General features: G+C 31.0%; 1 protein-coding gene across 1 annotated transcript in view; it reads left to right on the plus strand.

Annotated features, from left to right (window-relative positions):
• Positions 1–251: 251 nt before the first annotated feature.
• Positions 252–26154, plus strand: part of LOC111712372 (neuropeptide F receptor) — a 31228-nt gene continuing 5325 nt past the window's right edge. Inside the window, exons 1-11 of the mRNA XM_023486957.1 lie at positions 252–508; positions 1586–1681; positions 2353–2387; positions 4925–4957; positions 13026–13125; positions 13989–14109; positions 17716–17763; positions 20232–20312; positions 20558–20646; positions 23729–23849; positions 24096–24187. Coding sequence (XP_023342725.1) covers positions 456–508; positions 1586–1681; positions 2353–2387; positions 4925–4957; positions 13026–13125; positions 13989–14109; positions 17716–17763; positions 20232–20312; positions 20558–20646; positions 23729–23849; positions 24096–24187 — 869 coding nt within the window. The 5' untranslated portion in view covers positions 252–455. The remainder of the gene's footprint in view (positions 509–1585; positions 1682–2352; positions 2388–4924; positions 4958–13025; positions 13126–13988; positions 14110–17715; positions 17764–20231; positions 20313–20557; positions 20647–23728; positions 23850–24095; positions 24188–26154) is intronic.

Raw genomic sequence — 26154 nt, forward strand, 5'->3', positions numbered from 1 at the left:
CACGAACCAAATATAGAAGTTTTTTTGAACAACGGGATTCAAAATAAATTGTTGCATAATAAAAAACAACTTTTTACAAACAAGTAAATATGTATCATATTACATCTTTCTTGTTCTTTTGTAACAATAATATTCATCATGTAGACCATTTCCATTTAATTGAAAATAGTTTTACATTTTCACGTTGAGAAAATATTTTCTGATTAAATTTAATGGATATATATATATATAATAATGAAACTCCATTTTCTTAATTGTTTTATGGAGGATCCGTTAGCTTGCAAAACTGATCAACTTTGGCAGTTCTTTAATTTAAAGTGTCTTAAATCCTTTCTTTATAGTCATAGTACTCGATTGGTCAATGGAGTTTTCATGCTCTAGCTCTAAATTAAACGAATCTCCTTTTCTTCTAGCTCGGCTGGGTTGTTAGCTTGTTAGCTCCAGCCTACTGTATAATGGTAACTTTAGCTATTGCTGGAAATAGTCTAGTTCTTCTAGCAGTCTCCAGGTACAATTTAATAGTGGTGGGAAAAATGAAAATGTGGAGTAGGAAGACGACTAATAGAATATTTTATGATTTTAAATATCCCAACATGAACATGAAACACAACTGTTTGTAATGTGCAATGTGCAGTGTATACAGACCCATTATTTGATGAAATTATTTACAAGCTTCTTGTAAAATTATGTCGCTTTAAATGAAGATCAAAAAACAATATTTTTCTCAAATGTCGTTTTCTTATTTTACAGTTTTATGGATCCAACTCTGGTGATTATACATTTTCAAATCCTTAAATTTTAAATGTTATTTATCATGCTGAATCAGCGATTTTTCTTTAATCCCCATATCTTTGCTAATGATGGTGTAAACCTTTGATATTTCAAATTTATTATTCCAATTTTGGTTTAGCAAAATTTAAAGTTTGAATTATTAAAAGTCCACAGCATGGATTGTAAACTATATTTTAAAACAATAATTATTATTTGATTTTGATATCTGCTTTACATAAATTCAGATTTTTGATAAAGTTAAATAAATAGTTTGTAGGAATTAAGATTTTTTAAAGCTAGCGATCTCATAAATTTAGATTTTGATAAAGCTAACAATCTGGTTTACATGAATTCAGATTTTGATAAAGCTAACAATCTGGTTTACATGAATTCAGATTTTGATAAAGCTAACAATCTGGTTTACATGAATTCAGATTTTGATAAAGCTAACAATCTGGTTTACATGAATTCAGATTTTGATAAAGCTAACAATCTGGTTTACATGAATTCAGATTTTATAAAGCTAACAATCTGGTTTACATGAATTCAGATTTTATAAAGCTAACGATCTGGTTTACATGAATTCAGATTTTATAAAGCTAACAATATATTTGAAATTCGATGACGGACAAAACCTTCATAGTGTAAATAAAGTAGATGTTAGTTCTACATTTTATTGAAAATATATTTCGGTCTGGGTTAAGTGTTGACCATTGTTAGTTCTTGAGATTGTTCTGTCATGAAGATTTAAAACAACTATAATACTCGACTTGAATTATATTTTGCTAAAGCTAATGATCATGTCCACCTGCAGGTGTAAGAAGCTGAGAACCAGCAGCAACTGGTTCCTGGTGAACCTGGCAACCTCGGACCTCATCAACGTCTGCATCTCCTGTCCAGAAACTTTAAGGAATATTGTAAAAAAAATATTATCTTTTCTAGGGTTTTTCAGATAAATAATCCCGACCAATGAAAGGCATTGTTTATTTTCTAAAAGAGGCTGGTTCTCAACATTGTTTTTAAATACTTCAAAATTTTATCTTCATTACTTTTATATTGCAAAGAAAGACATTGATTTTAAATCTGGAAAAAGAAATCCTCCAAAACGATTTACCCGAGTCTGTTTCTATACGGTCGTGCAATTGGATGAGGCGAAAATTACCTTTTAAATATCATTCTTTTATAAAATATTTAGATATAGCCAATCATGGGGCGGAATTAATTCCTATATAGTACAAGGATAGGTTCGGACTAGTAAGAATTTAGTAGAGATTTGGTTGTCCCTGAAATTCTCAGATGGCAGTGAAAATAAAATAATAATTTCTGAATAAGTTTTATAAATGGTCCTTAAAACTAATTTTTTACTAATTTCACCACGTCAAACAAATAGTGTTAGATCACAAAAATGTTCTGAAAACTTCAAGTCAAATAGATTTGAAATTAATTTTAGTCTTTTAGTGATTAACATCAAGTTCCTTGAGTATTCAGGTTTTCATCAATGTCAACGACTTTACTTCTTGTCCAAACATAATTGTTATCAAGCAAATAAAAATTAATCTGAAATTTACAACAAAAACTCAGTTTGGCAGTGACTAAGCACTGGATTCTGCCACCAGGTGGGTTTATTATAATTTGATCATTGTTTATAAATTATTATAAATACAGTGTGTCTCAAAATTGATTGACGACGTTCTTCGGGCTATAGATCGTCTTTAAGTTAGTATATGTAGGTGTATATAAAGCAATTAATTGACTGGCATAATTTTGCATTTTAAGTTCAACGAAAATCTTTGAAAAATTTGAGTGCCAATGTTCTCCTGTTTCTAATTTGAAATGAGAATTTGTTTTTATTTGAAACTTGTTGTTTTGCTCATCAGATGTTTGCACTTTCTTGTGTTGTAGAAATATTTGCACTACTTCCCTCCATTTGTTGCCAAATATAAAATGGTGTTGCACACACATAATACTTGCAAGCTCTGTGCAATTATTAACATTTAGTTCTAACTTAACATTTTTGACATGCTAAATTGATTGAACTGAAAGATTTCGTAAGATTTGTAAAATTATAATTTTCATTTCGTTTTTTTTTACGTATTTCTCAACAGGGAAACTTTGTTTTTAAATGAAAATAGTAAAACTCTCCTCCAAATAACAAATAATTTAAGATCAAAAATAACTTTGATACTATTAATTTTTCAAGCATTTTTTTGAAAATTCTAAAACGTTTGGCCAACTTATTTTGATAAAAATCCATTTGAGTAATAATAAAATTATGTTTAGATGTTAATTATCAAAAAAACTAGACTTTGAGAAAAGGCACAACTATATTGCCACACATGCAGAGTTAGTTTTGGCGGAATGATGCGCCAAAGGAACTGAGGTTTTGTCACAAACTCAAAATGTCTAATCCCTATATCTTTACAATCTGAAAATATAAACCTTTGTTATTTCAAACTTAGATTGTTAGGTCTAACGGAATTCATAGTTTGAAATATCAAAGGTATACGACATTGGGTAGCAAAGATAGAGAGATTAGAAAAGTAGAGTTTATGACAAAAACTCAGTTCCTTTGTGTTATTCTTTTAATATCCAATACAATAGACATACTAAAAAATAATATGTTATCCAACCAATAAGAGCTGTTGTTGTGGCATGCAACAAGATAAATTTTGGATTTGTTTAAATACAGATAAAATTTTGCGTTATTTTTGCAATATTGCGAATGGAAAGTTGGAAACCTTATTCTAAAGGAGTATTATCCAGAAAGTTTTTCTTTCTATATATAATAAAACATGTTAGCAAGTTTATGTATATTCTATTATATTGTTTTATTCTATGCTGTTGTATTTCTAACCATACTGAAGTATTTATATACCATTACAAACCTCTTCTTTAGTAATGTATAATTGAAAATAGATAGCTTGTGTGGGTGTTAGGGGGAGAGGGGGGTCATCTGCAGGGACGCTGTGAATAATGGTAGATTTATTTCTGATTATTTCCAAAATGAGAGAAAGACTATGCGACTTATAGTTTAAGAACATTAACCATTACTTTAAAGTTAAATACTGGTTTTTTAAAAGTTGAACAACCGTTATTTTATGTTTAACGACCATTATTTTATGTTAAACGACCGTTTTTTTAATGTTTTTTAACATTTGTTTTTTTAATGTTTAACGACCGTTATTTAATGTTTAACGACTGTGATTTCAAAGCTTTTTAGTTTTAGTTTCAGTTTTAGTTTATTGTATGGTGTTACCGCGTGTTGTTAACTTTTTTCAGTGAGTAATTAACACTTAATTGTATTTGTGGACTTTTATGTCGGAAAAGTTTGAAAATGGGGTTTAATTAAAATAGTAAAAGAGGGTATTAAGGAAGGATGAAAAAATGTAGAGTATTATTAAAATGAATTGTATTTATGTTATATGTACGCTCACTATTCAACAGATAGAACAAATCCTCAAAATTGAAAGTGTCCACAATGGATATCGAGATCAAGCGTTTAAAGATTAATAATATCCCCACAAAAGTTCTAATCAAAACACATAATACAAATTGCTTATAATTCATGTTTTTTGTTAACTTTGTTTGATTAGAATGTTAAATAGAAAGTCATTATATAGAGTCATTTTTCTACGACCCAATATAAAAACGTTTTTTTTGGGGGGGGGAGGGCACTTTAAATAAATTTATGTCGGGAGCCTTTGTAAATAAGTTTATTTTGGAAGCCAATGTAAAGCAGCTTATTTTAGGAACCACTGTATACAAGTTTATTTTGAAATCACTCTGTAATTTATTTCATACTAATAAGTTGATTTCTAAATCCACGATAACTACCTTTATTTTGGAGTGACTGTAAATAAGTTTATTTTGGAGTCACATGTAAATAAGTTTATTTTGGATTGACTGTAAATAATTTTTTTCTCAAGCCACTGCAAATAAATTTGTTTTGGACGCAATGTAAAATGTTTATATTAAGAACCACTGTAAAAAAAAATTGGAGCCATGTAAAAAAGTTTGTTTGAAAATCGCTGTAAATAAGTTTAGGCTTAGATTCTCTTTTAAGATGTTTTTCGTTAAATCACTGTAAACAACTACATTTTGGGAATTGAAAAAGTTTTTTTTTATTAAAAATTTTTGTTTTTTAATATTTCAGGAGGACTGAGTGTGTTTCTCTGCACAATGTCAGGTAAAGTTTAACTTAAAATAAAATGGAAAAAATAGTTCTAATAAGAAAAATATTTTTTTGTTTTATTTTATGGAAGGATAATTTTGGTCCCAATCGTAGAGGCGTGGAAGTTTTATTGTTTGCAGTGTAATGAAATAATAATTCTTAACCAAAATATTGGTATCTAAAGCTACCTGACCCCATTCATGAAAACGGGTTTCCGATACTGGGATTCATGACGATACTCTGTCTTAAGTTTCGGGCACTGTGATATATCTTAGTGTACTTATTTTACCTAAAGCTGAATTATCAAATGTAAGCAAAGTTGCTGAATTACCTTGCAGTCACTGAACCGTGGTTGAATCGTCTCTGACCCGGCTCAAATTATTAATACCCAGTCCAAGTACCCCGCCGCCAAACCGTAACACGTTTTAAAAGATATGATAAGATAAACAATGTTAGTTAACCCCCATGTGCCTTTAGATTAACCATTTCTAAGTAGAAACTCATACATATATGAAATCCCTTTTTGCTATTAAATTACATGACTTGGTAAAAAAATGAGTCTTTGCCACGCACTCAAATATTCAATTTTTATATCTTTTTAACCTAACAAAATTCATAGTTTGAAATATCCAAATAGGTTGTCAATCTATTTGGAAATATAAAGTTACAATGATACATGGATATGAAAATCAGAGTTTTCAGACTCAATTCCTATCATTAACTCATTCATTGGTTTTTGTTGCCTTAGACTGCACAGCTTTCAAGTGTTGCATCAATTTTCAAGACTGGGTCGACTTTGAAGTGTTGCAAAAGCCTTGGCTTTTGATTTTACCTCACTAACTTTTTTGTAGCCCTTAACATTTACATTTTAGAACATGCATTCGTTTTTAGCGTTATTTCTTCAGAATTCTAATCGATTGTCAGGCCAGGGCTTGCTTTACCTTGGGATTCCTTTGAAAATCCAGAAAAAACCCTGAACCATACCAAAGGGAACTGCAAAGCTATGTGTAAATCTAACAAAAGTAAACAGCAGCTAAATTTGCATTTTACGTTAATACTAGAAATAAGTAACATTAAATTTTTTTTATAACATATTAAATAAATTGATCAAAGTACTGTTCAAAAATCATGCTTTGCCGATAATTTAAATCATGTTTATAAATTATCTCAAAAAGAAAAATTCCAATTTAAAGAAAAAATCATAACGGATAAAAAGTTGTGCCAATGTTTTAAGATAGAGAGGGTTCATCCCAGAGCCAACTCATCTGACCCAACTCACCTGCCACTTTCAGATTTGGAAAAGAACTGCAAATTTTGAGAAAAAACATGATAATTTCAGGGAGAATAATTTTCCAATTTAGAAAACAAATCTGCCAATTTAAGGAAAAAGTTTCCCAAGTAACTGAAGAATTAAAATGAAATTTTAGCCACAAATACCAATCGAGATATTCAATTGGTAACATTCTTCTTATTTCATGAAAATATCTGCCATACAGTCTGCAACAGCCCGACAGATAATGTCTTGGCACATCAAATCTGCCACATACGCAATTAAAGCTAAGAAAATCTGCCACAAATAAAATCTCAATTCATAAAATCTGCGACACAAATTATAAATGTGGTTGAAATCTGCAACAAAATTATGTTAATTCATAACAAATGCCACAAGATATACCTTGACACAAAAAATCTGCCACAAATGCAATTGAAGCGAAGAAAATCTGCCACAAACATAATCTAAATGCATAAAATCTGCCACACAAATTATAAATGAGCCTAAAATCTCTTACGTAAATTATGTGTCATAACAAATGCCACAAGTTATACCCTGATACATAACTCCTGCCACAAATGTTATCAAAGTTGAAAAACCATGCCACCTCTTTAAAAGTATAAAAGATTCCACAAAAATACATTTGGGAAATTGCCGCTTGGGAAATTGCCCGTTTGGGAAGTTGCCACTTAGGAAAATACCCTTGGGAAGTTGCCACTTGGGAAAGTACCTAACATCTTTCAAAACAGTCAAAATATCTATCTAAAATAAAATATATTGTGTGAAAAAGTTTATATCAGTTTTTAAGCCTTGATTCATAAATCTGAACATCTTCTGAGGTTTTCAGGTAAAAAAATGTTTCGTATGCGGTGCACCTTTGCTACACAAACCACTGCAATCTTTCAATTTCTACACCCCTCCCCCCTCCCCTTTATAAAATAGACGTTGCAGCCTGTGATCCCAAACTTAAGCATCACATTTAAACAAATTTTAACTGGAAAAAATAATATTATTGGAATTAGAAAATGTGTCTTTTTTCACCGAATCGATTGGCGTTATTCACTATCTGTGAGGGGGGGGGGTAACATTTCTGCCACTTTTTTAAAATCTGCCACATTTTCTTTTAACCTAACCTGCCACAAAAAACCTGGGAGGAGAATTCGTAAAGAGAAAAATTTAATCAAATAGAAATTCTTCTAAAGGAAAGTATTCCTGGAAAGTTTGAACACAATCTCTGTATAAAGTATAGGTTTTATCGCTTTATATAGTTTCAAATTTTTAAATTTTATCATCTTTTTAAATACTTTTCCAGTTTGTAGTGTGGGTTTACATTTGTTGTCTCCGTGAAAGGGTCTGTGGATGTGATTTCCAGATACCCTATATACATTATAGAGTAGCATGTTTGATTAACAGCAGTACCCTATATACATTATAGAGTAGCATGTTTGATTTACAACAGTACCCTATATACATTATAGAGTAGCATGTTTGATTTGCAACAGTACCCTATATACATTATAGAGTAGCATGTTTGATTAACAACAGTACCCTATATACATTATAGAGTAGCATGTTTGATTTACAACAGTACCCTATATACATTATAGAGTAGCATGTTTGATTTACAACAGTACCCTATTAAACTTATCTGATCACAGACTTATGTGGTATCCTGGTTTTTATACTTAAAACAGCAAAGATAATCTTTGGGAAAATAATTGAATTGTTTTTGTAACTGCCCGGGGGTCCAGGTATGTTTTACCTCCTAGATTAAATTTGCTTTTAATACCGCTAAAAATGTTTAAAAAGCGTTTGAAAGCTGAAATCAAGGAGAATAATGATCTATAAAATTTGCTCGAACTTTTTTTGAAATTATAGTAAGTTATATGTTTTTGGATAACTGCTGAGAAGAGTTTATTAACCATATCCGTTTCAAATGTAAACAAATGACTTATGTAAACTTTTTCAAACCTTTTGCTACCCCCCCCCCCGTGATATAGGGTGAATCCAAGTTGAAAAATCCAAATATTTAAAACATTTCATCCAATGTTTGTACATATTTATAAATTTACTAAGCTGTTTCTTCTATTTCATGTGAAAACATTTGAATAAAATGTAAAAACAGAAAAAAAATCGCGGTTGACTTTTAGGGAAAATTTAGATTCCAGGCAAATCTGTGTTTCCAAAGTTTAAAGCTAATATAACAATAAAAGCACTACCTTTATTAAAAGCAGCGTCCTATTATAACATATATTATAAATGTTTGCCTTCGAAGGAACTATGTTTGTATATTCACCTTAATCGATCAGTCGGCTAAAATCAGTGTATTTTTACAACACTAATTTAGAGGCAATGTTGTATTAAGATTATATTATCAACAATAACATGAAATAAAAGAGGACAATTCTACTTAAAAAGGTATTGGCGGACTCGCTGCTTGACTCTGGCCTCTTGTCTTGACAATAAGCAATGGACCTTGCCCCACACCAACTCTTTTGCAGATTCAGACTCTCTTGGCCTCTGGTCTCGCTTCTTATGGCTCTGGACAGACACCTCTTACAACTACATAGATGGCAGACTTTAGGCTCTCTCTCAGGGGTTAGGTCCCAGTGGTGATGGTTGAAGTTATCCTCCTGACCCATCCTTCCTCCTTCCTGGAGTAGAAGGAGTAGAATGAAGTTGATCCCCTCTACCTCAGACTTCGTTATCATCTGAGTCATTCTGGTTCAATATTTCCTTTTATAATGCTGGTTGAGCGGTCATTTACGCAACATCATTTTTAAAAAGTAATAAAACTCATGTTACTAAACCAGCTGGTTACCTTTTAATTGTCAAGGGAACGGAAAGGGGGGGGTGGCTACACTTTAATTTTTCTTTTTAATTATTCTTTTGTTGTTTTTAAAGCAGATTTTTCTGTTTGAAATTAAATATTTCAAAAGTCTAAATTTTCTATGCCAATTTTTTTTCTCAATTTTTACCGGTCAAAACTCTTCTAAAGAGTCATGTGAGTTACCACAAAATGTAGGTCATATTGGTTGAGCTTTTTTTGACGTTTATTGGATATAAAAAATAAATATATATTTAGATACAAAGATGCGGGTTCTAAAATTGCTAATTTCAAAAAAAAGTATGTTTTCCTGGCCGAGATAAAAAAGTTTCAGATTCCTATTTTTTTTAAATAAACTCTTTCTCTAGCTCTGCATATTGAAACCATGTGAGCTTGAAATATATTCAAATCTCGTTAACAGTTCCTTTAAAAGATAAAGGGATGAAGAATTAGTTTTACTTTTAATTGAATTAATACTCATGCATTATAACTTTTAAAGGATTTGTGATTGTTGAAACCTGTTTTAGCATTTTGCAGAAAACCAAACATTATTTGAATTGAAAACAGAATATACTATATCAACAAACTAATTCTAATCCCTGGATCCTAAGTCCGCCTTCCCCCCCATTTCTTTCATCTTAATTAATAAACGGCTGCGGCGGCTGGCACCATAAGGCTAGCTAAAGTTATATCACTTTTCCCTTTTTTTGATTGAATATATATTCTAATGCAATGTTTTCAATATTTATTTTTGATTTTAAGACGTGTTTTTTTTTAAATTCTGTTGAAACCTCTGTAATGTAAATTAACTGCTAATGAAAACTTTAAAGTTCAATTTAAACATTGACTTTCATTTTTAAATTTTTTCGGGAATAAAACAAATTCATGACGTATAAAACAAGATTGAAATTTCTTTAGAAATTAAGAGTGCGTCACGCCTCTTTTCTGAGGTGTTCGTGAAATACTTTCTTTTTAGCACGTAATTTTACTATGATTTATTTATATTGCTTTTCATTTTCAATGGACTGAATAACTTGAGTCCTTCCTATTCCACAGATGGACTAAATAACTTTCTACTTTCTATTCAACAGATGGACTAAATAACTTTCTACTTCCTATTCCACAGATGGACTAAATAACTTTCTACTTCCTATTCCACAGATGGACTGAATAACTTTCTTCTTTCTATTCCACAGATGGACTGAATAATTTTCTCCTTTCTATTCCACAGATGGACTGAATAATTTTCTTCTTTCTATTCCACAGATAGACTGAATAACTTTCTTCTTTCTATTCCACGGATGGACTTAATAACTTTCTTCATTCTATTCCACAGATGGACTGAATAACTTTCTTCTTTTTATTCCACAGATGGACTGAATAACTTTCTCCTTTCTATTCCACAGATGGACTGAATAACTTTCTCCTTTCTATCCCACAGATTGACTGAACAACTTTATTCTTTCTATTCCGCAGATGGACTGAATAACTTTCTTCTTTTTTTAGTCCACGGACTGAATAACTTTCTTCTTTCTATTTCACAGATGGACTGAATAACTTTCCTCTTTCAATCAACAGATGCATTAGTCCAATAATAATTTCTTTTTGTTCTATTCGAATACCCCCAGGCCACGACATATTTCTTGGTTATGTGTTATGCATAAATTCTTGTATTTCTTGATTTCACAACATTTTGATTGTTTGAATGAAATAAATAAAACTAGTTTGAATAACTGATCCTGAATCTTAGTTTTACGAATGTTGAAAATAATCAATTGTGAAGTTTCTTTCTAAAATGTGGAAGATCACGTCGTTTTTCTGACTCGAAAAGTGTTTAGTTATGATAATTTCTCCATTTTTCTTAAAAGCAAGAAATGCACGAGTAAATTTAGCAGAGAAAGCACAAATTAAAATAAATGTTTTTTTAAAAACAAAACATGGAGTTCTAATTCATTTTTTATTACACAAATCCTGTAATGGTAAAATTTTATATCGGACATTGTCATGTTTATATATAGGGTCATTTGAAATTACGTTTACAGTCCCGTTAAAGGAACCTTGAAGACCCAAACAAGAACTGAGATTAATCATGTTTTTTTCTATGGTTTGAAAAACGTTTTTGCATTAGATTTATGACATTCCAATATTATCATCATAAAAAATAAACTCTAGTAAAATAAATATATTCTGTGCAAAATTACAATTTGCATTAAATACCCTGAGGCCGGTTTTAAAGAATTTAAGCCGCGGTTTAAATTTAAGCCTCCGCTCAATTATGGTTGGTTCCACTTTAATTTGTATTAAAATTTTCAAGATTTAAGCCGGCGGTCAATTAAAACCGGTTTTTGGGAGATTTAATACTCATTTATTAAGATTCATTAAATTCGGACCCTGCTTATATTGATTATTCAAGCACAGTTTTAAAGAATCGGGAAAATAAGAAGCATTTTAATCTTAAAATAAGTATTTTATGATTGGGCCCGATGGGGTTAGAAAAAATAATGAAAAAAGGCTAGTTCAAATTTGTTTAGTTATTTCAGTTAGTCATTTTTCGGATTTTAGTCACACAATTTAACGTGAACCTTTCTTCCTGAAAAAAGGACGAGACACGTCGAAAAGCATAAAACTCCCTTTTCTCTGCGCATTTTCCCTGAATCCGCCAAAATATAAAATAATTGAATTTATTAAAAAGACACGGTCTGAAGTTGACGTCAAACAGAAATAATTAAAATTTTCTCCCAAAGTTCTCAACAGATTTACGGTGCATTTATGCTAATCAAAATATTCACAGAATTTTAATCTTTGAAAACTCATTGTTTAAAATAAATCAAAAAGATAATACTGTCCACTATACAGAGACACCCCGACTCAATTTTATAAACTATATTGAAAGTTTTTTTACTACATTTTTAAAAATAAAAAAAAACATAATATTTTCTTTTAAGTATATTAATATCATGATTTCTTAAATTAATTAATCACTTTTCTTAAAACTGTCACTTCTTTGAAAGAAATAATTTGTCTTCTATGACAAAGTTCCCGGCGTTTCCCGTGAAAAAAAATGATTAAAAAATTTGAAAGAAAATGTTTTTGAATATTTGGAAAAAGAAATATAGTTTTTTTGGAAATTTTTTTTAGCGTTAGTTACCACTGAGGTTCTCAAGGGTTCCCTCAAAAGATTTTAGCCTATTTGATCCAGCATTTGGCCAGCTATAACTAGCTAACATACAAACAAATATATGAGAGCAAAGAATATTATATAGATAATAACGCCAAGTTAAGTTATTTTCTTATTTTCTTATAATTGGGAACATCAACAAATGTCTCTTTCGTTCTATAACATTAAGATTATGATTCTCATATTTATCCAAAACAAGACTTCATGGATTAAACAAATTGAGATATCTCACTGCTCCAAAGGTTGCAAAATCTCACACAAAAATCGGGGCTAATTTTACCTAAAGGTAAAAGCAAGTGTTTTAAAGTTAAAACATATACATGTCCAATGTCCATTGTCCAAAGCTAAAAAATAGTAAAATTGAGTGAGTGAGATAGAATAAAAGTCAAAAGGTTGCGACATTTTTTAATGATCCTGTTTGAAAATTGATACAATTTAACAAAACATTTCCTGCGTTTTTTTAGAAATCACAAAAAATGGTTTGTACAGAATTCAAAACTTTACTTACATATATCATTTTTTAACTCGAAAAGTGTTTATGATCAATGATCATTTCTCCAATGATTCTTATCAGCAAGAAAGTCACTTTCGCAGAGAAACCGCAAATGAAAAAAAAAAGTTTAAAGAAACTAAAACTTGGATCTCCATTTATACTTAAACAGACAAAGCTTTCAAGGGCACCTTTGTAAATCGGGCCTTGTCAATTTTAGTCACTTGAAATTACGCTTACAGTTCCATTACAGGGTATCTTAAGAATGGTTACTGAAAATACGCTGAAAATCTTGTTAAAACTATTTGTTTGTAGGATTTCTTCCGATGTTTTGCAGTTTTTTGTCAACATTTACCATCACGAGCATTGCCCTGGATAGATACAATATCATTATTCACTCACTTTCAGGGAACAGGTAAAGAATAGAGTTGGCCATTGTTGTAAATTCAAGTTTTATTCTAAAACTTTTATAGGAATCTGCGATTCTTTTGAATTTAGAAGTTGTATTTATAATTATATATCAGTTTACTTTACTTCTTTTGTGAAGATTTTTTACTCTGACAAAAGACATTGACAAAAATAATTAAACCAATCGTTTTGATTTTATGTTGTAGCCTTATTTCATCGTAAGATTGGTGAAGCAGGGATTAGGTTAATTATCTTCTAAACAATACAAATTAAAAGCTTTTGTTTTCGCTCATGACGAATTTTCTTTAAGAATAATTTTCTAAAAAGAACACCTAAAAAGTATAAAAACTTGTTGATTATTCAACAAAAGAACTAAGTCTTTTCCACACACTCAAATTTACAAGATCCGATATCTTTTCAATTGTTGGTATAAACCTTTTATATTTCAAATTAGACTATTTTAACCAAGACAAAGGACTATCACATTGGTCTGCAAAGATATGGTGATTACAAAAATCAGTGTTTGTGGCAACAATTTAGCTCCAGCTTGACTTGGATATCAGATATCAAATATCAGATAGCATTAGGGGCAGATCGTTTTTTTTTTTTTTTTCTTATGAAAACATGTTAATATGTGTATCAAACGAAGCCTCTGAACTTAAATTTTTTTCAATATTCAAGACTTTTATGTAAGGTAAAAAAATATTTATTTCATTGAATACCCATTATTATTATACATTTCGACCAAAGGATGTTTTATTTGCGTGGACGAATTAACCTAGAAAAAAAATCAATATTCTTAGTTCGAACATTGTAAAACCAAAAATATTTTGAAATAAAACTTTAAAAAAATCATAACTTTTCTTTCAGTGGAAACCCAATGGGTAGAACCCTAGTATATCTTGGTGTATCCTGGAGTCTTGCGTTCCTCTTCTCCTCACCTCAACTCTTCAGCATGCAGTTCAATACTCATACCTTCAAGACACCCCAGGTATATAGTTTCTTTCTAAAATGTGGAAGATCACGTCGTTTTTCTGACTCGAAAAGTGTTTAGTTATGATAATTTCTCCATTTTTCTTAAAAGCAAGAAATTCACGAGTAAATTTAGCAGGTAAAGCACAAATTAAAATAAATGTTTTTTTAAAACCAAAACATGGAGTTCTAATTCATTTTTTATTACACAAATCCTGTAATGGTAAAATTTTATATCGGACATTGTCATGTTTAAAGCATGCAGTTCAATACTCATACCTTCAAGACACCCCAGGTATATGCAGTTCAATACTCATACCTTCAAGACACCCCAGGTATATGCAGTTCAATACTCATACCTTCAAGACACCCCATGTATATGCAGTTTAATACTCATGCCTTCAAGACACCCCAGGTATATGCAGTTCAACACCCATACCTTCAAGACATCCCAGGTATATGCCGTTCAACACCCATACCTTCAAGACACCCCAGGTATATACAGTTCAACACTCATACATTCAAGACACCCCAGGTATATGCAGTTCAATACTCATACATTCAAGACACCCAAGGTATATGCAGTTTAACACTCATACCTTCAAGACACCCCAGGTTTATGCAGTTTAATTTTTATACCTTCAAGACACACCAGGTATATGCAGTTTGATACTCATACCATCAAAACAACCCAGGTATATGCAGTTTAATACTCATACCTTCAAGACACCCCAGGTATATGCATTTTGATACTCATACCTTCAAAACAACCCAGGTTTATGCAGTTCAACACTTATGCCTTCAAGACACCTCAGGTATATGCTGCTCAACACCCATACCTTAAAGACACCTCAGGTATATGCAGTTTAATGCTCATACCTTCAAGGTATATATGGTTCAACACTCATACCTTCAAGACACCCCGGGTATATAAAGTTCAACACTCATACCTTCAAAACACCCCAGGTATATGCAGTTCAATACTCATACATTCAAGACACCCCAGGTATTTGCAACTCAACGCCCATACCTTCAAGACACCCCAGGTATATGCAGTATCCTACCTTCAAGACACCCCAGGTATATGCATTATCATACCCTCAAGACACCCCAGGTATATGCAGTTTAATAATCATGCCTTCAAGACACCCCAGGTATATGCAGTTTAATACTCATACCTTCAAGACACCCCAGGTATACACAGTTTAATACTTATACCTTCAAGACACCCCAGGTATATGCATTATCATACCCTCAAGACACCCCAGGTATATGCAGTTTAATACTCATGCCTTCAAGACATCCCAGGTATATGCATTTCAACACCAATACCTTCAAGACATCCCAGGTATATGCAGTTCAACACCCATACCTTCAAGACACCCCAGGTATATACAGTTCAACACTCATACCTTCAAGACACCCCAGGTATATAGTTCAACCCCCAAACTTGTATTTTAAAATTGCAATACCAACACTATTTTCATTTTTTTTTAAAAAGAAGATAAGGGAGCATGATGTATCTATCAATTACGTTGATTAAACTAATTTATCAAACTTATAGCTTACAAACTTTTAAACTTTTTTATCCATAGAAAGTTTATTTTACTAAAATTTATATCCTAGCTCCACCATAATAGTTTATATACTAAATACATTTTTGTCTCGTTTAATTGTCTATATCGTTCAACGTCGAAATAAATTAAATTTATTAAGAAAAACAAAAGAACAAATAACAAAATAAATTTCCTCTCGTGTTGTACGTAAAATCAAATCTAAACCAAAAAGTCCTAGCGGTATTGTCGCAAAAAATTGGGATTTTTTTTCTATCTAGGGGCTTATGCCAACTGATCACTGAGAAGGATCAAATTAGAGAATAAATAAAGACTGCTAAAGTTTTTTCACTTTAACAATGAGTTTTCATTTTTGTAGAATTTAGTATCGTAATTGTAAAATTTGGTATGTGATAAAACTAAAAAGAGACTTTCTTACAATCTGTAAAACGACAGAAAATCCAACTATGGATATCAACAAATTCTATAACTGCTCATCGGATTTTGAAAACCGGTTATTAGTAAATTCGGCTCAATTTTCAACACTTTCCGTAGATTTTACCCCAAAATTAGCAATTATATACAGATAATCATTAAGATATAACAAATAAATCGCCCAATTTATGAAAAAGTATTTAAAGCAAATAATGAATAAGGTTGGAAGCTCTGAGGCAAAAACCAATGATAATTTTTCCATTTTTCTCATAGATGTTACTCTAACACTTTTTGTTTTTGATTCTCTTGATGATCAACGAGCGCCTATTTTGATTTACATTACATTTAAAAACAATTTGTGAAACATAAATTTCTTTTGAAATTACAATTTTCTATTTTTATAACTTTAAATGAATGTTTTAAACTTTTAAATCACTTTTTTGTGAAAAACTTTTAACGTGCTTTTTATGAAAAAATGACTTGCTGTTAACAAATAGGGTAAACAAAATTTATCTGTGTAATAAAATTCTTTTATGACCTCATTACAGTAAAACAAGTATAGAATCATATAAATATAAAAAATAAAGTGCGAAAAAATTGTATGAAGCCATCTAACAACTTGCAGATCAAATAAAATGTAATCTTGTTAAAGTTTTGGTCTATTTTGAAAAAGAAAAAATTCTGTACATGAAAATAATTTTAGCAAGCGTAAAGCGTGTTCTGATTGTGTTTTCTGAATGTATTTCCCCAATGTGTGTCCTCATTGTGTTTCCTCAATGTGTGTCCTCAATGTGTGTCCTCAATTTGTTTCCTCAATGTTTGTCCTCAATGTATGTCCTTAATGTGTGTCCTCAATGTATTTCCCCAATTTGTGTCCTCATTGTGTTTCCTCAATGTGTGTCCTCAATGTGTGTCCTCAATGTGTTTCCTCAATGTTTGTCCTCAATGTATGTCCTTAATGTGTTTCCTCAATGCGTGTCCTCAATGTGTTTCTTCAACATGTTTAATTATGAAAATTTTAAAGTACTAACTGTAGACGACATTTACAAGGGTCTTTAGTCTATTTTTTCTAGCCTACTTTTCAAAAGAAATCGAATCATGCAATTATTTCCAAACCACATAAAACCATATGGCCCAACCGTCGCCGTTACCTTAGTCTGTTCCACGTTAGTATTTATTTACTTTGCCTAAACCTGCGAATTTTTATACAAAATATTATATATATAATTTTCGTATAAATGAGACGTGAGATAGAAATCTTATTGGTCTAGATCAACTCCTAAAATGCTTAGGTTTCAGCATATATCTTCTTTAATTTCTCCTTTAAGCAGTATGATTATAAAATATGTAAATAGTTAAAAGTTTTCTGCAATCATCGGCCATAATAAATTTCTAAAACAATTTTGAAAAACTTCGTTCATGTTTCTTTATAATCATTACTATCAATAAAACAGGGGATTGATTGTCGTCTCTTTCTTTTTGATTTATACTAATACCTCTTAGTTGTTTTTAACGGTCAAACCTGAAGTATAGCTCCTTGCAAAAATATGAGAAAATACATTTAAAAGGAAGCAAAAGCAATGAATAAAAAGTCATTTTAATTTGTTTTCTTAACGTTGACTCTGATTTCATTTTAGTTTACGTTGATCCGCAGTTACTGCTTGGAAGAATGGGCTTGGAAGCAGGTATAATGATTCATCAATAATTTAATGTTTATTTTATTATATAAAAGCATTAGATATGCATTGCTTGATGAAATTACGGCTTTTTACACAAAATCACTCTTTTACAATTAAAAAATTAAAGCACAAAGAATTGTTTTTTTTCTAGTACCATTCGTTACATTCTACACAGAACCTTGATAATGAAAAAGCAATTTAAAAAAGATAAATGAGAGTAAGAAAACAAACCTTTTAAAGATGAAAAGACATTTTTTGGACCATGTATGTCCGAAAAAAAAACAGATTAGAAATATTTTTCAACATTGATTCATCAGGAAAGGAACTAGCAAGTTGATATTTCAAATTGGACTACTTTATCAGCAGCCGTAATCAGTTTGGAAATATATAAGGATTAGCAAAATGCAATTTGTAGCAAGTGTTCAGAGCTATAGGAGCTCTTGTATTGTGGATATGGAGATCAATGCTTGATAGCGATCTTTTGTTAATATGCAGATTAATTTAATCTTTATTCAATATGTTTGATGCTATAAATGTACCCAATCAGGGTTTGAAAAGAGTTTTGATCGGGGGTTACAGGGAGCTTTTTGAAAGGGGGGTAATAACTGAAATGAAGAGATTGAACTTGAACATTGACCCTGAAAATCATGCGTTAGGGTTTATAATTAAAGCTTAGCTCGGTTTCAATAAAATAGGGGTTTAACATTTTTCTCATGTTCTATTTACGGAGTTTTGACTTGACTAAATGATAATCTAATATATGGACAGTAGACAAAATTTCATGTGATGCTCCATTTGTAGAGTGGCATGTCTGAATCACAACAATACCCTTAAACCTTTAACGGAACAACGATGAAAGAAGAATTCTTTTTTTGCTTCTCGCTATTGATAACTTTATAAAAACTATGTTTATATGAAACGATATTTATACAAGATAAATATTTTAATTCGAATTTTAAAAAACTTTTTCGGACAAAAGAATATTCGCGAATTGACACTTGGTGAAATTAACACTATTTTAAACTACAGTTTCCGCATTTACCCGCATTCCAAGGGCGCAGCTGGTTCTGAAGCGGAAATGCCACATGAAAAGTCACCGGATGTCTGCAGTCTTTTCATGAAATTTTATCATNGGGGGAGGGGGGGATTAAAACGCCCCCTTCATCTGCAGCAGGTTCTGAAGCGGAAATGCCACATGAAAAGTCACCGGATGTCTGCAGTCTTTTCATGAAATTTTATCATGATGGAAACAATAAACTTGCATTCAAAAATTGAGATATTCTATTCATTTCAAATTGATTCCTCCATTATTATGACATTAAAAACCTGAAGATTTGTTTCTTCCTTTAGATTGCTTGTCATGTGAAATAAAGAAAGATTTTATACAAGAAAAAGAAAATCAAATTTAAACTTTTGAAATAAAATATTCTTTTCTTAGATATTACTCACTGCACTACTTTCATTTAATATATTGAAATATTGAGTTATATTTAAGATATTTTACAAAAAGTTTTTTTTTATTCTAGTTATAAATGTACAATGTACAATATATTATATCCCGATCTCAGGTTTCAATTATTTCCTTAAATAAGAAAAGATATTTTTTTATGGTAATCTCAGAATCAATGTCTTAAAAAATATATTGCTTTTTACAAAAGTTTTAAATAAATTCATTCATTAACTTTTTATGTTTGAAATTATGCCTAAAAATTGAGAATATTACTTATAATCTTTTACTAAAATTGGTTCCTCATTGGTGCTCTATAGAATACAATTGCTACTATTCTAGGGTTATAGACTATATTTAGGGATGGGCATTTTTGACTTTTTTTAAAAACGATCATTTCGTCTAGTTAACAATGAGAAAAAATCTAAAAACGAAATGATCGTGTTGAAAACGATTGTTTTCAAAGCTTTCATTTTTCCATTTTTGAAAACGATTTTTTTTTGAAAACGATCGTTTTGAAAACTATAGTTTTACTATAGTTTATATATACAGTATGGCAATACTCTGTATTTAACTACTATTTTCTAGGCTCGGCTATACTATTGTTAACACAAATTCTAAATATAAGGAAGACGATTTTACCGACTCAGATGCCGTTGATTATTTTCAAGACATATGAATCTATTTCCGCCGGTCCGCCCACATGTCACCCTCGCTCCTTCGTCCCCCCCCCACCCCTCTACACATCCCAGCCCCTCAGTCAGGTTAGGAGAGTTGAGCTAGTAACAACAACATGAAGCTCTACAACACTCCCATGAAGTGCCCACAAATATTCATCATTAATTCCTTTGTTAATTTCTAAACCAACCAATTTTAACCCTGTCTGATGCAAATATTTCACAACTTTCGTTTTTTTAAATAAATGTTAGAAATATCCATTTCAGATATCTTTGTTTTATTATAGTGACTTTTAAAGTCAACAACTATAGTATATATCAGTACTCTATATTCAACTACTATATTCTAGGGTCGGCTATACTACAGTATATATCAGTACTCTTTATTCAACTACTATATTCTAGGGTCGGCTATACTACAGTTTATATCAGTACTCTTTATTCAACTTCTATATTCTAGGGTCGGCTATACTACAGTATATATCAGTATTCTATATTCAACTACTATATTCTAGGGTCGGCTATACTACAGTATATCAGTACTCTATATTCAACTACTATATTCTAGGGTCGGCTATACTACAGTTTATATCAGTACTCTGTATTCAACTACTATATTCTAGGGTCGGCTATACTACAGTATATCAGTACTCTATATTCAACTACTATATTCTAGGGTCGGCTATACTACAGTATATCAGTACTCTGTATTCAACTACTACTACCAGCTACTATCATTACTCTGGCCCATACTGCTATACATAGGTAAAAATATGTTCTTATTAGTAACAAAGGAAAAGCTTTTTATGTAATCCATTTTTTCTGAATTCTCAATAAGCCGTGTTAGGATCCACACCAAAGATTAATAACAATATAGATAGAACACTAGATGTCGTCTTTTCAAGATTTAGGGGGTTTTCGTTCACAATAACCCTGATGCAGAGGCTCTCTGTCTTGTAATTCAACCAGGCATACGCGTGACTGCTTTGGGCTTCTGCCTCAGGGTTATTGTTAACAAAAAGACGACATTCAGTGTTCTATTTGTATTTTTATTAATCCATGATTCACACCTTTAATTCATTGAGCAGCAGCTTTCCTTCTGCTAGGCAGAAGGGTGTCTTAATAGGAAGTTTTGATAAATTTTATAAACTGGATCAACTTTAAAGTGTCGCAACGCAAAAGTAATAGGCAAAATTCCCGTCGATTTTAGCGTTAGAGCTAGCAACCTTTAGATCAAAAATACTGTTTTTTTTAAGACAAGGAGACAGGCTAAACTTCTAGCCATGAGCGGAATTATTGCACTTTAATCATCTTTTTTAACCAAATTTCTGAATCCTTTTAAAATTAATTCATTCTAACCGATTAATTTTAGTTGGAAGAAATACCTTTTTAAAAATACCTTTCTAATCATTTGTATACAAATCTATACATTCAAATTTGTACTGCATCAAAGTTCTTTAAGCATTTATCTGAAAAAAGAAGAAAAAAAATGATTTTTAGAATTTAAAGAATATTTAACAAATCTGAGTAAGGGGAGATTTGGAGGGGGGGGGGAGGGGGGGATTAAAACGCCCCCTTCATCTCAATTTTTCTGCTCAATGGTACCCTTTCAATTAGTGAGTATATAAATGTACTGTACTAATATCTTTTTTGTCTATTTTGTAAGATTTACTGTGTAGGGTAGAGTACTTAATTCTTTTGGTTCATTTAAACCAATTTATCCAAACCCATCAACCGATACTATTACAATTCCTAGATACAGGGCACTGAAGATAGGAGGGGGCGGGGGAAGCACATACATGTACAACTATGACAACTTGAAAACGACGATTTTTAAAGGGAGTGACCGGCTATTTAAGGTAGTTGAACTGAGTATACAGCGTTGTGGAAAACTTCTTTCGGATTCATTTGAGACATATTAAACTTTTTAAAGATCTGTAAATCCTGAGTTTGAGCGCAAATTCGACGTTCAAAACTCATATTTTGGGGGTGGATACGCTTTCAGAATTAGTTTTTTAAATTATTAAATCAGGATTTACAGATCTTTAAAAAGTTTAATATGTCTCAAATGAATCCGAAAGAAGTTTTCCACAACACTGCATACTCAGTTAAACTACCTTTCATAGCCGTCCACTCCCTTTAAACTCAAGTTATGATTTTAAATAGTCCAAAAAACATAAGCCACGGCATGATTGTGCAGCGTACACTGACCCATTTAACAAACTTAGGGATTTAAAGCTACTAGAAAAATATTTGCTTTGAAAAACGTCAAATATTCTTTTAAATTATTTAATGTAGTCTTCCTATCACTCTATACTTGATTCTAACTTTACAAGTACGAAAAATTTTCAAAATTTGGGTAAACTTATTAAAATGAAATAAAAACATAACAAATCGTATTTGATTGAGTCAAGGGTTGAGATACTATTAGTGAACAACTTTTTTTTTACAATGTTTGGATGTAAGAACAAAAGATAAGGTACTTTAAGTTAACATCTTAATCACTTTTAAACCCAAAGGGACCCTATCTTTTTGTGGACAAAAACAATTTTATGTATAACATTAAGACAATGCATATGTTTCGCGACTTATGTGTTTCGCGATGTTAGATTGAATGAGATTTATGTTTTGGAAAGGTTTATTTCATTCATAATGCGGTTTTTTTAATCCGATTAGAATAGAATTGTTTTCAATTATCTCCCGAATTCTTTGTAAATTTTTTGAAAGGATTTCAGTGCATGCATTTTTTTAAAACTTAAAATTCGTTTAAGTTTTTAAATTATAATGTTACTGTACATACAGGGTTACCCACAAAGGATGAGACTGTATAAAGACGACCCAACACTCTTAAAATATGAAGATTACAAGTTTAAATTCGGTCTTCTGCCTTGAATATTGGCTTTTATTGGCTTATTTAATGGCATGGCAACAATAGAACCCAGCTTACATTTGCAGAAAATCATAAATATAAGGAAATAAACGTAGAATCAATTCAGTTCTGTCGTCTCTGAAGTCTCATCTTTTGTGGGTAACCCTGTACTTTAAGGGACTGTACACTTTATTTCAAGTGACCCTCCTTTTGTGGAGTCTAATCCCTGATGCACATCCACGGATCCTTTTAAATCTGCGTCTGATCATCAATGACATCAATTTTTTTCATTACTCCTTTTAAAAATATATAAAAAGTATTAAAAAAGTATAAGTGAACCAGGCTTTTAGAACGCTTCCCGCCCATCTTCTATTTCACCTTTTAATTGTAGCTTTATCTATGAGCATCTTCTCTTTGTACAGTGTAAAAAAAAGTTTAAGGATTTCATAATATTTTTTGCGCATTTTCAAAATTTTACAAAAATAAAAAAATTTTAAACACAAATTTTTGAAATTTTGATCATTCATAAACCTTCCCTGGGGACACATGAGGTCCCTCACAAAATTTGGGCCCGATCGGTACAGCCGTTTTGACGTTTATTGGATACAAACAGACAACCACCCACCTAGACAGAAAGACAGACAAGCAAACTATATATACAGTAAGTGAGGCAATTTTAAAAGTCAAAGCATTGGGGAAAAGTAGACAAGTCATACAAATTGTTGCAATTTTTTATTCTTGTAAATTCCTTTGTTTCAAAATAGATTCAGTAAATTATACAAACTCCAATTGCAGGGATAACCAAAAATCTCTGAAACAAAAAGACGACTTTTTGAATTAAGTTTTAATATTAAAGAGTTCAATGAGCATAAAACAATCAATTGTGCAGTGAAATCAAACCCATTTAACTAAATCATTGATTTAATAATTGTAATTTTATTGTTTTTGGTTATCACTGTATTCCCTTTCTTGGTTTAGAAAACTGGCGAGTATGCCGATGCGACAACGCAGGCAACAGCAGCAACAAGAACGGCAACAACAACAACAACAGCAACAACCAAAGCGTAGTGGAGAACCTCATATGGACCGAACTCAAAAGGTTGCATCTCTGTATCTCTGTATCTGTGTATCTCTTTATCTGTGTATATCTGTATTTCTTTATCTTTGTATATATTTATCTATGTAACTCTATCTGTAAATCTGTACTTTTGTATCCCAGAATCTCTGTATCTATATAACCCTATATCTCTATATCTTTGTACCCTTTATTTATGTATATTTTTATCTCTGTATATTTGAATCTCTGTATATTTATCTCTCTATATATCTGTATCTCTGTATTTAGGTCCTGATCCTGGTTATCCTAGTGTTTAGTATCTCCTGGCTCCCCTTGAACCTACTCAATCTACTACGAGATGTTGGGATTAGTATCAGCAGGTGGAAAACATGTTCATGTTCATTTCAAGTTACTCTGTAGTGTTTAATGTCCGATTCATATGGTAACCTTTATCAGAATAATAACTAGGAAGATATCGTCGTATTTAAGACTTCAGTAAATGTTTGTCAATGTCTTAAAATGTTTCCGCTATGTGTAGATCTGTAAAAAGACCCGTAACTTAAAATATCCTTTTTTTAATAGTTACAAAATTAGAATGGCGGTTAAATTAATTTAATGTTTTGAAATCTTTCCTTAATCTAATCTATAAATTTAGGATAAACAACATCGAAATAAACTAAACATTTTTTAGATAATTTTTTGTTAACTTAAAAAAAATTGTTAATCAACGTTGACAATAGTAACTTATAATAGAATTCGAGTGGTTTGAAGGATATTGGAAGGATTCATTTTCGTGTTTCAGTGTTTTGGAGGATAATGAATAGAATCATGTTCAGTAATTTGACAATTTAAATTGGATATGTACTGTATACATTAAACACATGTACAGAGTACAGTGGTTGATGTAAACAAAAATTTTACACATATCCAGTCTTTCAATAATTGTCATGAAGGATCCTGGCTGTTTTGTTTTCGGAAAAGGCGGAAAAATATTCTCTTGAATGGAGATTTTTTTTCCAGTACTGCAAGAATTATTTTGAAAACACTTACATTGGAAAGGGAACCAAAAGCTTCAGAAAACCCCCGAGGCTTCCTTTAGAAATTTGTAATGTCTGTGATGAAATTTTTAATAATGAAACCACCATAAACAACCAACGATGCAGTGACAGAAATAAGGGGGGTTATTGGGGTTATTTACCCCCCCCCCCTAGAATCCTAGGGTTAATTACCCCTGAACATATATTTAGGCCCTGAATAGCAGGGGTTACTCCACTTGCTGCCTCTACAAGTTACAGTTGCCTTGACTCCTTCACTTCAAAAAAAAAATACATTACCTATTGATTAGTCTGCACTCAAGTGTAAAGACTTCTATTTTCATGATAGTAAAAGTTTTTGCGGAATTTTGCAGATGCCTAAACAGTTATAAGCTTTGAAATCTGTTTAAAATTTAAACAAAAAATAGAAACGGAACTTATGTATATTGATAATTAGGTTGCGGAACACCATGAAAACGGAAAGGCTATCTAGCCTTGCACTCATGAACTCCCATCCTAGTAGATTAAAATCAATCAAACATGAAGACATTCTTAACAAGTTTTTAAGTGCCAAGCCGCGCCGACTTTTTAATGAAGGAAAGAGTTGTTACTTTGTTTTTGTTTTTAAAAAAATGTTGATTTTAAAATTGAATATCTTTTAAATTTGCAAGAAAACAATTAAAATGTGCACTGTGCAGATACGTCGGAATCAGATATTTCAAATTTTAAGTCAACATATTCTAAATGATTCTAAATTCTAAAGTAAAAGTCAATGTCATTGAAATTCGATGTTTTTTTAATAGAAAAAAATGGTATGGACAATAAAAAAACATTTTTACTTTTAATTAATGTCATTTCCACATTAGATTTCGTTAAGATCTTAACACACTACATTGACTACAAGAAAATTTAACAATGAGTAATGACCATAATTTTTCAAAGTTTTGCAGAGTAGCTTTTCTAAAGATTTAAAAAATAACCATCTTTTTTCCTCTTAGAGTAAAACTATTATTTTTTATATTACTGCCTTTTTTGTCAATATTTGCCAGCAAACTTAATATAAAAAAGTTTGGTTAAAATAAAATAAATTCAGTTTTTTACAGATCTTTGTAGTTAATGTAAAATGAATATATATATATATAAAATAATAATGAAGGATAATGAAGGATATAAAACAAGGTGAAAGCTGAAAGGTATGTAATGAAGCCTTCATTAGATTGAGTTTGTAAATCCCAGAAATGAGTGGAAAATGCAAATCAAACCCAATTAAAACCAATAATTTGATATACATCATGATATTTTTCTAGGGGGGG

This window comes from Eurytemora carolleeae, unplaced genomic scaffold (genome assembly GCF_000591075.1).
Source record: "Eurytemora carolleeae unplaced genomic scaffold, Eaff_2.0 scaffold1147, whole genome shotgun sequence".
NCBI lineage: Eukaryota > Metazoa > Arthropoda > Copepoda > Calanoida > Temoridae > Eurytemora > Eurytemora carolleeae.